The sequence below is a fragment of the Pantherophis guttatus genome, chromosome 3 (genome assembly GCF_059756535.1).
Source record: "Pantherophis guttatus breed Tessera chromosome 3, ASM5975653v1, whole genome shotgun sequence".
NCBI classification, from domain to species: domain Eukaryota; kingdom Metazoa; phylum Chordata; class Lepidosauria; order Squamata; family Colubridae; genus Pantherophis; species Pantherophis guttatus.
The window spans coordinates 198,831,912-198,846,183 of record NC_142065.1 but is presented as its reverse complement, the minus strand read 5'-3'; the positions used below and the strand labels follow the sequence as shown (position 1 = coordinate 198,846,183).

Sequence of the window (14,272 nt, the reverse complement as noted above, 5' to 3'; positions counted from 1 at the left end):
TCTAATAGCTTCCTGAACGTCATGAGGATGGAAGTGAATTTGTACAGAGATATTCTGCGAATCAATGGACAATGACAATATGGGTGTGTTACCTCTGTTGAAATAGATTCATTCTGCAGAACTCAGGCACACTGTAAACAAAAGGAAGGGGGCTATTTTGGAGATCTTATTGACCCCCATTCTCTGAATTCTGACCAAAAATGCCTTTAGCTTTATCCTTTTCCCTGTTTCTCACACCCAAGGCTTCCGTGTATTTACTTCAGCTGCTAACGGCTGCATTCTCTCAAAACTACACGTCATGCCTGAATCCACAATCTTTTCATTTTCGTTCGCTATTATCTGCCAGCAAGGTCAAATATAGTATATTTTCCCATCCCCTCTCTGTGACAGCGTCATTTTTTTTCCTTTTGAAATCTTACCTGGAGTGATTAATATTTACTTATTTCAGAGCATTGCTTTATGACACTTGAGTAAAGATTAAATAAAAACTCTGCTTGGAGAGGTGCTGCCTTAGGCAGTAGTGGAATCAGAAGCACGTACAGCTGGACCGAGTCAGAACTTGACTTCAAAAGAGCACCAGGTGCCATGGGAAATGATGCTACTGGGACAGTATGTGCTTTGGACCATGGAGTTCATCATTAACCAATTCCTAACCACCTCCGATCAATCAAATGCTAGGCTAGACTTTTTTCTTCTACAATGCAACCCCACCCAAGTGAGGCCATAATGGGTCATCACCCCCTAGGTAGACAGGACCTGGAAACCAATTCCAAAAATGGCTAAACCATTGATTTAGATTGTCTAATAATAACAGTCTGATTCTCCTCCTCCTCCTTATACTTCTGAGAATTAGGGAGGCTTCTCTGCCTGAGCCACTTCCAAACGTTATCACATTGCTCTGGATTTAAAAAAACCGTTTCAGCCTATTTTGCTTAGGTGTTGTTGTTAGTTGCGAAGTCATAGCCAACCCATCGCAACCCCATGGACAATGTTCCTCCAGGCCTTCCTGTCCTCTACCATCCTCTGGAGTCCATTTAAGCTCACGCCTACTGCTTCAGTGACTCCATCCGGCCACCTCATTCTCTGTCATCCCCTTCTTCTTTTGCCCTCAATCATTCCCAGCATTAGGCTCTTCTCCAGTGAGTCCTTCCTTCTCAAAAGGTGGCCAAAATATTTGAGTTTCATGTTCAGGATCTGGCCTTCTAAAGAGCAGTCAAGGTTGATCTCCTCTAGGACTGACCGGTTTGATCATCTTGCAGTCCAAGGGACTCGCAGGAGTTTTCTCCAGCACCACATAGTTCAAAGGCCTCAATTCTTTGGTGCTCAGCCTTCCTTATGGTAGGTAACAGGTTCTTTATTCTCTACATGATGGTAAGTACCGTATTTTTCAGAGTATAAGATGCACCTCCCCCCCAAAAAAGGATGAAAATCTGGGTGTGTCTTATATTCCGAATGTAGCCCCACCCAGTTTCTCAAACAGAGGTTTCGGAGGCTGAAAAAAGCATGAGAAACGAAGCTTCAGAAAAGAAGCCCCCAAACAGGGCTTCGGAGGCTTTTTTTCTGAAGCTGTTTCGGAGGCTTTCAGAGGCAGGAAAAAAAGTAAAAAAAAGCAAGACACGGAGCTCACAACCAAGGAACCTGTTGCTAAAATTCACCTCTGGGAACAGCTATTGGGGGTATTCCAGGAGGCCGATCCACCTGCCAATCAGCTTTTTCTTATTTTCCTCCCCAAAAACTAAGGTGCGTCTTATACTCCGAAAAATATGGTAAGTCCAGCTCAGCTTGAATTCCATTGACTCTTACCTATCGCCAATTTGCCTTGGCCATTAGTAGTTCAGATTCTTGTTTAGAAGATGCACAGAATAAACTTGTACTCATTTCAACAACCCTGGTTCCTGATTTCTTGTGTCTGATAGGATAGCTGACGCCAAATAGGAAAACAGCAGCTAAATTGCTGTCAAGCTTATTCAGACACATCCCAGATTCAGCAATACTGAGTGAGGAGTGAAGACTCTTATCAAATGGCCTGCTGTTCTGCCTTTATCACCACAATTTACAACAAGAACTGCTGGCAAGTTCTACCAAAATAGAAGCAGGAAAAGGCTGACCTTAAAGGAAAGAGGTCATTTTGAAGTATGGATGTCAAGAGGACCTCTTGATCCATGGAAGTAAATGGCAGAACCTATCCTGAAATCAAAACTGCATTTTTATGTGCATTGGCTTGATGGCAAACCCTACCAGCTCACCACATCTGGACAGGACTTGAATTAAAAGTTAAAATTGAGTTTTTCCTAGTACAGGGTTAATTTTTCCTAGTGAGGGTTAAAATTGAATTTTTCCTAGTACATCAGCGATCCCTTGGAAAATCCTCCTGCTTTTCTTATTGACTTAGGAGGAAAAGGTTCCCATTGATGCTGATAGCAGCTAAGGCAGAAGGGTTATTTTTAAATAGATCATGGCTGAGAAGGGAAGGATTAAGCCCCCCATTTTCTAGGTGTTCTGATACCAGCCAAAAATCAACACAGAATATTGTTGTTTTTTAAAACAAACAAACCAACAAACCAACAAGCCTACAAACAAAAACAAACAAACAAATGTTCTTTTCAACATCTTCGCATCAGTAATCTATATTTATACATTTCCTCTTTCTTATCTTAATCTATCTCTTATACATATATTCCTAGTATATCATGAGCTGTAAGCCATAATCATCAAAATTATGACAAATTAAGGCTTGAACTATCTCGCTTTGCATGTAATGAGTCTATCTCATATATTAGTTTCACCTTTTAAGTTGCATTACTGAAATAAATGAACTTTTGCACGATATTCTAATTTTTCGAGTTTCACCTGTATATATTCTCTTAATCTAAATATTTTATTTACAATTAACATAAACAGGTACTTAGTTTCCTTTCCACAATTTATATCTTCCCATTTGTTTCCATATTTCTCCACCTAATTTAACCATTGTTTAGTTTTCTTTTGTCCCCCCCCCTTTTTTTTCTTTTTCCCCTTTCTCCTCCAACCATTTATACCATTTCTCCCAGATAAAGTAGTATTCTGTTTCATCTTTTTCTTGTATCTCCTTTATGAGCTTATCCATTTCTGCACATTCCATAATTTTTCTAATCACCTTGTCTTCTGATGGTATGTCATTGTTTTTCCAGCTTTGGGCGAAAACTATTCAACAGAGAATATTGTTAAATGGACTTTTTCTTCCCAAGTCCAACAGGTTTTCATCAGGGGTAGGTTTATATCTAGAATCAGCAGATATACAATACACTTACAATGCAAAATTAGATAGTTCTAACATAAACTTAAAATACTGCCATGTTCCTTTTTTTGTCACTTACGTGTTGTCTCAGTACCCCGGAGACCTTCACTGGCAGAACTAACATAGATGGCAAACACAGCAATCTGATACTCAGTTAAAGACATCAAATTTTTCAGTACTGCTGTTGATACTGTCCCATCTACCACCACCTGTACGAAAGACAAGACACATTTAAACAGAGTTTTAAGATGACCACAAAGCAGACTTTCTCCTTTTATCTGAAAACAGGTTCAATTCCCAAAGGAAAAAATTCGAACATGGATTAGAGAGGTGCAGGAGTAATTGGTCACTACTTCTAATAGTGATTATTAATGTGTTTTGCTTAACACAATTATGGGATCCTATAGTTCCTAAATATTTCTATAAACTATATATATAGAGAAGGAATGTGGTGGCTCAGTGGCTAAGACGCTGAGCTTGTTGATCGAAAGGTCGGCAGTTCAACAGTTCGAATCCCTAGTGCCGGGTACTGGGGTGAGCTCCCGTTACTTGTCCCAGCTTCTGCCAACCTAGCAGTTCGAAAGCACGTAAAAAATGCAAGTAGAAAAATAGGGACCACCTTTGGTGGGAAAGTAACAGCGTTCCGTGCGCCTTTGGCATTTAGTCATGCCGGCCACATGACCATGGAGACGTCTTCGGACAGTGCTGGCTCTTCGGCTTTGAAACGGAGATGAGCACCGCCCCCTAGAGTCAGGAACGACTAGCACATATGTGCAAGGGGAACATTTACCTTTACCTTTATAGTTTCATAGAATTGTAGAGTCATACAGTTGGAAGGAATTTCAGAGGTCTTCTAGTCCAACCCCCCGCTCAAGTTAGGACTTTTACACCATCCCAGTTAAATGGATCTCCAATCTTTCATTGAAATCCTCCAGTGATGGAGCACTTACATCTCCAAGACGCAAGCTGTTCCATTGGTTAATTGCTCACACTGTCGAACAATTTTTCCTTACTTCTAGAGGTTGCATCTTTCTTTGACAGGCTTCCACCCATTATTTTTGTCTTGCCCTCAGGACAAACAGTGACTGTTACTTCATTACCTCTTCTGGTTGTCCTCCTTTGGTGGGATAATAGACAACTCGGTACTTTTCCACTTTGCCTGGTGCATGAGTCCAACTCACATGGAATCCTCTGGCTGTCACTTCAGATGTGACCAAATCTGTAGGGGCTCCAAGTGTGGCAACCAATGATCCTAAAGTTTTAGACACAGAATATAGAACTATGGGGATCATGGAAGGGACCTTGGAGATCATTTAGTCCAACCCCTTGCCCAAAGCATGAGTCCTTATAGCCATGATGGCGAACCTATGGCACGTGTGCCACAGGTGGCACGCGGAGCCATATCAGTGGGCCCGCGAGCTCAGCTCTGGCGCACATGCGTGCATCAGCCAACTGATTTTCGGGCCTTCCGGTCCCACCAGAAGTCGGCAAATGGGCCGTTGCTCCCGGTCGGCAAATGGGTGGGTTGCTCCCGGTTTGGTCCGGTTCTTGTGAACTGTAGTAAAAGCAGTGGGAGGCTCCGCCCACCTGTCCAGACATCCCCATGGCTGAACTGTGCATGCAAACCAGTAGTAAAGGTAAGTAGAACCCACTCCTGCCCTAGTTATGTCTAATTATGCCTAGTTAGTTAGACTAAACATACCTAGAAATCAGAGAAACAATTATTTCAGCCACCCCAAAATGATCATCTTGTTCAATTCTTAACTTTTCTAGATCTTGTAGACAATCTATCAGCAGACAACTTCATAAAAACTCAGAAGAAACAAATTTTGGAAAAATGAAGCGGAAGACGTTTTTTTACCCAGCACATAAAATTTGTTCGAATGAGATGTACTGATGGCTACCATGTTCACATTCAAGAATTATTCATGAAGAAGATAATGGCTGCTAGTCACTATGACATAATATGTTGGCCATGTAGCAAGAGAAAGCTGAATGAGATATGCTATTAGCCTGACCTAACACCATTCATTATATGCTGTGGTGAAATCCACATTTTTTTTACTACCGGTTCTGTGGGTGTGGCTTGGTGGGCATGGTGTGTTTTGGTGGGTGTGGCTTGGTGGGCATGGCAGGGAAAGGATACTGCAAAATCTCCTTTCCCACCCCACTCCAGGGGAAGGATACTGCAAAATTCCCATTCCTTCTCCACTCCTGTGGGAAGGATACTGCAAAATTTCCATTCCCACCCCACTCTGGGGCCAGCCAGAGGTGGTATTTGCCAGTTCTCCTAACTACTCAAAATTTCTGCTACCGGTTCTCCAGAACCTGTCAGAACCTGCTGGATTTCACCCCTGGTTATATGTCCTTTAAAAAGAGCATTTCTCCTGGCTATTCTTACCTTTGATTTCTTTCTCTTGTTCTTCAACTCTCATGCACACAGTCTTTGTAAGTTCTTCCACAATGGAGTTCATTAAACTGAAGTCAGCAACATTGTAGACGTGAGTGCTGTGTGGTTCTGAAGCAATCTCCTTCAGTTCATTTTCATCAGCATTCTTTACACCTGGTAACAAAGGAAGAAACAACAAAGTAGTAACATGATAATAAAATAGCTTGGCTTGGATATCGTAAACAAATATTTGATTTTGGTTACGCGCAGTGTGCGATCACAACCATTGTGATTATAAGCCAGCATTTATGATCTAGTGTGGTATGTGAATTAATCTACTATGGCTTTTTTTAATGGTTTATGAACCAATCTGAGGACAATGTTGTCAATATGTACACAGGAATTGTTTACGGTGGACATCACTTCATCAATGATCAATATGCTCAGGAGAACAACTTGCCTTCGAACTGTGTGTGTTTTTTTTCTGGAGGTATATCAGCAAAAGATAGATGCTTATCAACTGATGTTAGCAACATTGTGGTTCTTATGGTCAGGACTCAACCTTTAGCTTTCTGGACATAAGGAGCCAACCCAAGGCAAGTGATGTCACTAAAAAGGTCTTGGGTAGCTTAATGGTCCCTTCTCCAAGATTTGGTGAAAGTTAAAGATGTGGCTGGGAATGGAGCTTATGTTTCAACTTTGGAACACTCCATTTCAAATTAAAACAGATGCTCTGTTTGGCACAAGTCCATTCCAAACTCAAAACGGTCCCGTTTCATGATCAAAACACATGTTCGAAACTTGAAACAATCATTTTGTGAAGAAGGCACAGAAGAGAATGCTCAGCAAGATAAATCTATCTCAGCATCTACTTCTGTCCTACTATCACAGCACCATTGAGAGCGTCCTGACATACGACATTCTTGTATGGTATGAGAGCAGCTCTGTAGTGGACAAAAATGCTCTACAGAGAATCATTAAAACTGCCCAGAATATCATCGGGCTCCAGCTACTAGCCCTGGACGACATCTTCGAATCTTGCTGTTTGAGGAAGTTATACAACATTCTCAGAGACTCTTCCCATCCTGCTTACAATCTTTTTGGGCTGTTGCCTTCTGGCAGAAGATACAGAACAATTAAAACTCGGACCACACATTTTCTGAATAGTTTTTATCCCAGAGTTATAATTGCACTCAACCATGAACTAAAGGGCCACCATCAGTGAGCTGTTGGACAGCATTACTTGGTCTGTTGTGTGGATGTTTGGGTGGTTTAGGGGCAGGGAATTTGTGGTGGGTGGGAGTGTGTTTGGGGGATTGTTATGTGTGTTGGACCTGGTCTTTGGGTGTTAAGTGAATTTTGTTGTATGGGTATACAATGACAATAACGTTGATGTTGTTATTTTGAAACCATTCAATTTTGAAACAATCTGCACATCTCTACTTAGGCCCCTAAAATAGCCTGAATTCACACCCACCAAAATTCAACCACTTTACTGCTGAGTTTAGACAGCTGGGAATCACAGGTTTCCTGCTGTAAATACATCTTACACTGTAGATCCTGCATTGAACTACGGTAGGCACATTCTAGAATCTCAATTCAATGAGTATTTCTGCAATACATACCTATGGCAAAGAGTTCGACCCCAGCATCTCTCAGGTTTTTTGCAGGTGGAATGACATCATCTTGGGATTTCCCATCAGTGATCAATATGCCAATTTTGGGGACTCCAGGCCTTGAACCTGCATCTGGCTTAAAGTTGTTTTCCAAAATAAAAGTTAAGGCAAGACCTGTCCATACAGAAGAAAGGAGACAGAAGGCCAAGGAGAAGGTTAACCAAAGATATTTATATTGCTATGGCTGCAAGACTTATCTTTTATTAGTTATAATGGTTGGTAGACTGCTTCCTCCTGGTTAACAGATAAGAAGCTCCTTTTAATTCTTTTAAGAATAAATATGGAATTATATTCAACAAAGACTGAGAAAACGATACCGACAGATCTCAGAGGGTATGTGTCATGGATGCATGAAGCAGCAGTTTTCTATGGGGAAAAGACTAGAAGTATTCTAGAAACCTAAAGTTTAGGAGGACCCAATATAAGTCTACAGACAGAAATAGGTGATACGGAGAGTAGCAAACGAGCTTAAGGCACTTTTACCAAAAGATTCTGCATCAGATCAAAATCAGCTCTGGGCCTCTATAAAGCCAATACTGTTGATTATGTTCAAAAGTTGAGTGAACTTATTTCTGGGACAGCTACAGCAAAGCAACCATAAAGCTACTCTTGTCTTTCAAGGCTGGGGGTGTGCACAACTTATGAGCATCCTATTATACCATTTGCATGTCTTTCTATTTCATCATATGTCCTGGCTTTTGGGCTTCAGGTCCTTTAAGGGGAATGGTGGCTTCACGTTGTTTTAGCTACCCTTTCCCCAACTGAAATTATTCAAGTGTTTGGGGAGATTTGAGGACTTTTTTTCATACAACCAGACAAATGCATATAATGTAAAGATGCTGACGGAATGGGTATCCAAATATTTTATTTTAAATATTAATTTTGAAGTGAGAGGTGGGGATGTCTATTTCTGCAAGACCCAATCAGTGGATTCTGGTTCAAGGCAGTGGTTTTTGGTTTCTGTTCTCTGTGTTTTTAAATTAAAGAAAGAGGGGGAAATGCAGAGTACTCTTGAGGCGTTTGGGGGAACTGAAGTCTGGGGACAATGGCAGGACAACAATATTTCCACTATATTCCCAAGCGGACTTTCTTAGTTTTAAAAACAGACTACAGTTAAATGTAAGAACCAAGGGTGGGTTCTACTTACCTTTACTACCGATTTGCATCATGCCCACGCAAATCACTTCTAATGACGTCTGGGTCAATGGGCGGAGTCTCCTGCCGGTTTTACTTACCGGTTCTTGCGAACCGGTCCGAACCGGAGGCAACCCACAACTGGTAAGAACCAATTTAATGTTGTTGTTGTTAAAGGTGCTGGACTATAAACTAGAGACCATGATTTGTAGTCCTGCCTTAGGTATGAAGACAGCTGGGAGATATTGAGCCAATCCTCAATCTCAGCCCTAAGAAGCAGGCAAGGGCAAACCATTTCCCAAAATGTTGCCAAGAAATTTTACAAGGACTTGTCCAGGCAGTCATGAGGAGTCACAATTAACTCAAAGGCAGGGAGGGGGAGCAATTAAGGGTAGCTAAAGAAACCTGTAGATGCTTGTTTTTACTTGAACATACATTATTCTTTTTCTGCAATAAATAATCTGGTTCCTAATTAGCAGGCATTCAAAGAGGGCCATGATCATCACAGTAGGGAAACTAATTTTCAGATAGCAAGCAAGACAGATTGCTTCAATTACAGCTTCTGGGGACTATTTATTTATTTATTTGTTTATTTATTAATCACATTTTTCCACCACTCATCTTACCTAAGTGATTCTTATTTACAATAAATTAACATACCATGGTATAAAAGCATAAATTAAACACAGAGTTAAAACAGATTAAAAAAAAATAAAAATAAAAACTGGGCTATTAAGATACAGCAGCAGAGGCATGCTACCAATTACCCCCAGGGTGGCATATCATTCTTTGACCCCAATACCAATTGGCAGTACCAGGTCTTAACATTCTTTCTGAAGGCCATGAAAGTGGGGGGAGGAAACACCCAGGGGTGGGCTTCAAAAATTTTAGTAAGGGGTTCTCTGCCCAGTTGTGGGTGGGCATGGCCATGGTGGGCGTGGCCTAGTCGGCCTACTGCACCATGGCGGGGGGGGGGTCATTTTTGCCCTCCCCAGACTCCGGAGGTTTTCCTCGAGCATCCGGGAGGGCAAAAACGGCCTCCTCAGGCTCTGGAGGCCCTCTGGAGGCTGGAAATGGGCCCGTTTCTGGCACTCCCAAATTTCCAGTAGGCCCATTTTTCACCCTCCCTGAGCTTCCATGAACACCCTGCACTTACCTGCATCCAAAATGGGCAGTGTGGGGGACTCCTGGGGGGGAGGGGTGGACGGGGTGAGCCAGGAGTGGGATTTGGGGGTTCTCCGAACTGCACAGAATCTTAGCTAGAGGTTCTCCTGAACCCCTGCGAACCCCCAGCAGCCCACCCTGGAAACACCTCACCGCTGGAGTAGGGTGTTCAAAGTTTGGGAGCAATGGCAGAGAAGCCTCTCTTCCTGCAGCCCACCAATTGAAATTCTTAAACCAATGGGCTAGCAATAACACTTAGCACTTAGACTTATATACCTGCTCTATAGAGTGGGCTTCACAGCCCTCTCTGGGCAGTTTACATAGTCAGCATATTGCCCCCAACAATCTGGATCCTCACTTTACTGATTTCAGAAAGTAGGAAGGCTGAGTCAACCTTGAGCTCCATCAGGATTGAATTCCAAGCTGTGGGCAGAGTGCCTGCAATACTGCATTCTAATCACTGTGCCATCAGGGGTCTGCAACATACCCTCCTACTTGACCAGGTGGGATGGAATGATGGAATTGAGATGAGATGTCCATCAGGTAAATTGGTCTCGTGCCATAGAGGGCTTTAAAGGGGGTAACTGACATCTGGAATTAGACCTGCTGGGGGTTTGCAGGGGTTTGGGAAAACCTCTAGCTAAAATTCTGTGCAATTTGGAGAGCCCCCAAATCCCACTCCTGGCTGGCCCTGCCCACCCCACCCTGCCCCTCCCAGGAGCCCCCAGGTGGCCCGTTTTGGATGCAGATAAGTGCAGGGCACTCAGAGTGGCTCAGGGAGGGCCAAAATCGGGCCCACCGGAAGTTTGGGAAGGCCAGAAATGGGGCTGTTTCCGGCCTCCAGAGGGCCTCCGGAGCCTGAGGAAGCTGTTTTCGCCCTCCCGGAGGCTTGAAAAAAGCCTCCAGAACCCAAGGAAGGCAAAAACACCCCCCATACACACACTGTGATGCAGAAGGCCAACTAGGCCACGCCCACCATGGCCACGCCCACCCAGCAACCGGGCAGAGAACCCCTTGCTAAAAATTTTTGAAGCCCACCCCTGAATTAGACCCAGAAGCAAACCAGCACCTGATGTAGCTCACATAACAGAGATGTTACGTGTGCAATCCTAGAGATGCCCAAGACTGTTCGCATTCCCACATTATGTATTAGTTGTGGTTTCCAGATACTCTTCAAGGGTAGCCCCATACTAGAGAATAGCTGGTGTCCGAATGCCCTTGCATGTTGCTTGTGGTTATCTGTTCTGTCAGCAGGATTGTTATTGTGTGTATCAGCAGTTGGGAGGGCGGATGTCCCAAAAGCCAAAGTGACATTTATGATTGAGTGAGCAAAGCTCCATGCAGGGGTGAAATCCAAAATTTTTCTCTACCGGTTCTGTGGGCGTGGTTTGGTGGGCGTGGCAGGGGAAGGATATTGCAAAACCTCCATTCCCACCCCACTCCAGGGGAAGGATACTGCAAAATCCCCATCCCTTCCCACTCCTGGGGGAAGGATATTGCAAAATCTCCATTCCCACCCCACTCTGGGGCCAGCCAGAGGTGGTATTTGCCGGTTCTCTGAACTACTCAAAATTTCTGCTACCGGTTCTCCAGAACCTGTTAGAACCTGCTGGATTTCATCCCTGGCTCCATCCCCTCATCCATGGGATTTAGGACAACTCACCACAGCCCACTCACTACGGGACAAGAGTTATACTAATATTGAAGAATTGGTGGAGTAGTATCATTAAAGAAAGGATGCGAAAGGAGGGACAAAATGAAATGTAAATGGCGAAAATCAAAATATTTTATAAATTATTTTAAATAATTAAATTGAATTGTTGAATTGTCCTGCAGCAAGATGATCATCTGTGGTGATTAGGCCGCAGCGAGATGGCTGTGGCGAGTTGGCAGTGACAAGTTGCCCCATTCCATCATCAATGTGCCGGTACATAGAGCAGGCCTTGATTGTATAATCATGACCACTATTTAATTTATATCTTGTCTTCATTATTTCTACAAATAACTCAAGGTGATGAACATGCCGAAGATACCTTCCCCCTCTTCTTTTCCCCACAACAACAACAACTCTGTGAGTGGCTTGGGCTGAGGGAGAGAGACTGGCCCATCATGACCCAGCTGGCTTTCATGGCTAGGGCAGGACTTGAACTCAAGTTCTCCTACTTTCCAACCTAGTGCCTTAACAACTAAGTGGGCAACCTTTATGACCTGTGGACTTTAACTCCCAAAATTCCTGAGCAGCCATGTTATCTCAGGAATTCCATAGGTCCATAGGTCATAAAAGGGTCACACAGTTGCCCACCCACCACACTATTAAACTTACTTCTCACCTCCTACATCCCATTCAGAGACCTCTACCTGTTAACTCTCCTTTTTCTGTTTTTTTTTCTCTTTTTTAAGAATAGCCTTATTAACTCAAGCTAAACTCAAGAGTTCGGCCGTGGACGGAAAGGTCCTTCAGTCAGAGCATTCTGCTCAGCCACACATTATCTGTTTCTCTCAGATAAATAATATAACACTGCAATAAATCACCTAGGAGTGCATTCCTCTCGCATAATTCAAAGGAATCCATTTGCAATAAATCTTCCCCTTTGTCTTATCAGAACAAGGTTTGTGTTACCTTGCTTCCCTCTTTTCTCTTGATGATAAAGAATACCGTTCTTTTAATGATATTCCCTAAACTGTGCTAGAGGATAGCCTTTAAATACTGTGCACCCTGAAGGCCAGTGGGAAAAAAAAAGAATCAGAAATATAATACGGAAGGAAGCAAGATGCATCTGCGTTATTTACAGAGTATGAATCAGGTAAATGGCAAATACTTTTTTTAAAAAATCCATTTCAAGCGGTCATATACAACTCCGTACCGGTTAAGGTATTTCCACCCTTGTAGGGGAGGTTTCGCACTGCTTCTAAGACAGCCTCCTTTGTGTTGTGGGAATTCAGATGCCATTCTATCCTGGGATCACCACTGTATTGTGCCAGGCCTTGCGGAGAAAAGAAAGTATATTTATTGTTGCAATATTTTCAGGATCAGACTCAATAAAGATAATAGGAGTTAGAGCTTTAAATATATTTCTTTTTAATTATGATAGGCATTCTATATTCACTGAATATTCAAGGTAGAAGCGACGAGAATGGTGAGGGTGGCTCCTTATATATACAAGGGGTGGAGCTAGGAATGGGAGTGGTAAGTTATGAATACATTAAAGTCCAAAGAATAAGTTAACCTCTGATGTTCCATATATACATTATTTACACATTGGAGAATAAGGCATTTACATCTGACAAATCCCCCTCTAAATGCCGGTTCGTTACACAACACCAATTACATTCTGATTCAGGACAATATAATACATATAATTTAGAAGTTAAATATTTGTGTTGTTTAGAAGGTAAGGGTTTTGTTAATATGTCAGCTAATTGTTCAGAAGTATCGCAATGTATTGCTTTAATGAATCCGTCTTGAGACAGTTGTCTCACATGCTTAAACTTTATATCAATATGCCTGGACCTTTGTCCAATTGCATCGGATCTGGATATTTCAATGGCCGCTTTATTGTCTTCATGCATAATAAATGGTAAGGTGGGTTTCTTCCAAACATCAGTGATCAGATCATTGAACCATACAAGGTTATTTGCAGCCTTGGACAAACAAACATATTCCGCTTCTGTAGTAGAAGTGGCTACTAGTTCTTGTTTACCAGTATACCAGTAAACTGGACAATCATTCAATAGAAAAACATAACCAGAAGTACTCTTTCTGCATGATGTATCACCAGCCCAATCTGCATCAGCATAACAAGTAATTTTTGGTTCTCTGTCATTATTGGGTTCCAACATTAAACAAAAATCTAATGTACCCTTCAGATATCTTAGAATTCTTTTGACAGCTTCCCAATGATACAAGGTTGGTTTACTAACATATCTTGACAATAGATTGAGAGGTAATGCAATATCTGGCCTAGTCCAATTAGATATATAAAGGAGTGAACCTATAACTGATCTGTAAAATGTGTTGTCTTTAAACTCAGGGGAAGATTCATCAGTGTTTCTAAGAAAATCAGTTTGCATAGGGGTGTCACAGGTTTTAGCATTATTTAAGTTACATTTGTTTAGGAGTTCGATGATTTTATCTTTCTGTGTAAGTTTGAATCCCCTTTTAGTTTTGTTAATTTGCACACCAAGGTATTTATTCACTTTACCCAGAGATTTCAGTGAGAAGTGTTCATTTAACTTATTTACAAAGATTTCCCTGCTCTCTTTATGCTTTCCAATGTATAAAATATCGTCCACGTAAATTAATACAAATTCAATATGATCATTACTCTTTTTTACAAAGAAACAGTTATCAGCAGTGGTGGCGTTGAAATCCATGGTCTTAAGTACTTTTACCAAGCAATCGTACCATCTTTTGCCGGATTGCTTTAATCCGTACAGACTCTTATTTAATAACCAAATTTCGTTCTTATTAGTGTATTGACTGTGTGGTGCTCTTACATATATTTCCTTATCTAATTTTGCATGTAAGTATGCGGTCTGTATGTCATATTGGAATACGTCCAGATTGAGTGCAGATGCTACTACAAGGGCTGTTTTGACACTCTCTGTTCTCACTGTGGGTGAATATGTATC

General features: G+C 42.0%; 1 protein-coding gene across 2 annotated transcripts in view; it reads right to left on the bottom strand.

The window, feature by feature from the left end:
- Positions 1-14,272, bottom strand: part of COL14A1 (collagen type XIV alpha 1 chain) — a 151,470-nt gene that overhangs the window by 100,235 nt on the left and 36,963 nt on the right. For both annotated transcript variants that reach the window (XM_034422237.2, XM_034422236.2), the window contains exons 7-11: positions 12,505-12,624; positions 7,292-7,456; positions 5,679-5,840; positions 4,378-4,529; positions 3,357-3,486 (exon numbers count right to left, since the gene is read on the bottom strand). In XM_034422237.2, the coding sequence (XP_034278128.2) occupies positions 3,357-3,486; positions 4,378-4,529; positions 5,679-5,840; positions 7,292-7,456; positions 12,505-12,624 (729 nt within the window). The remainder of the gene's footprint in view (positions 1-3,356; positions 3,487-4,377; positions 4,530-5,678; positions 5,841-7,291; positions 7,457-12,504; positions 12,625-14,272) is intronic.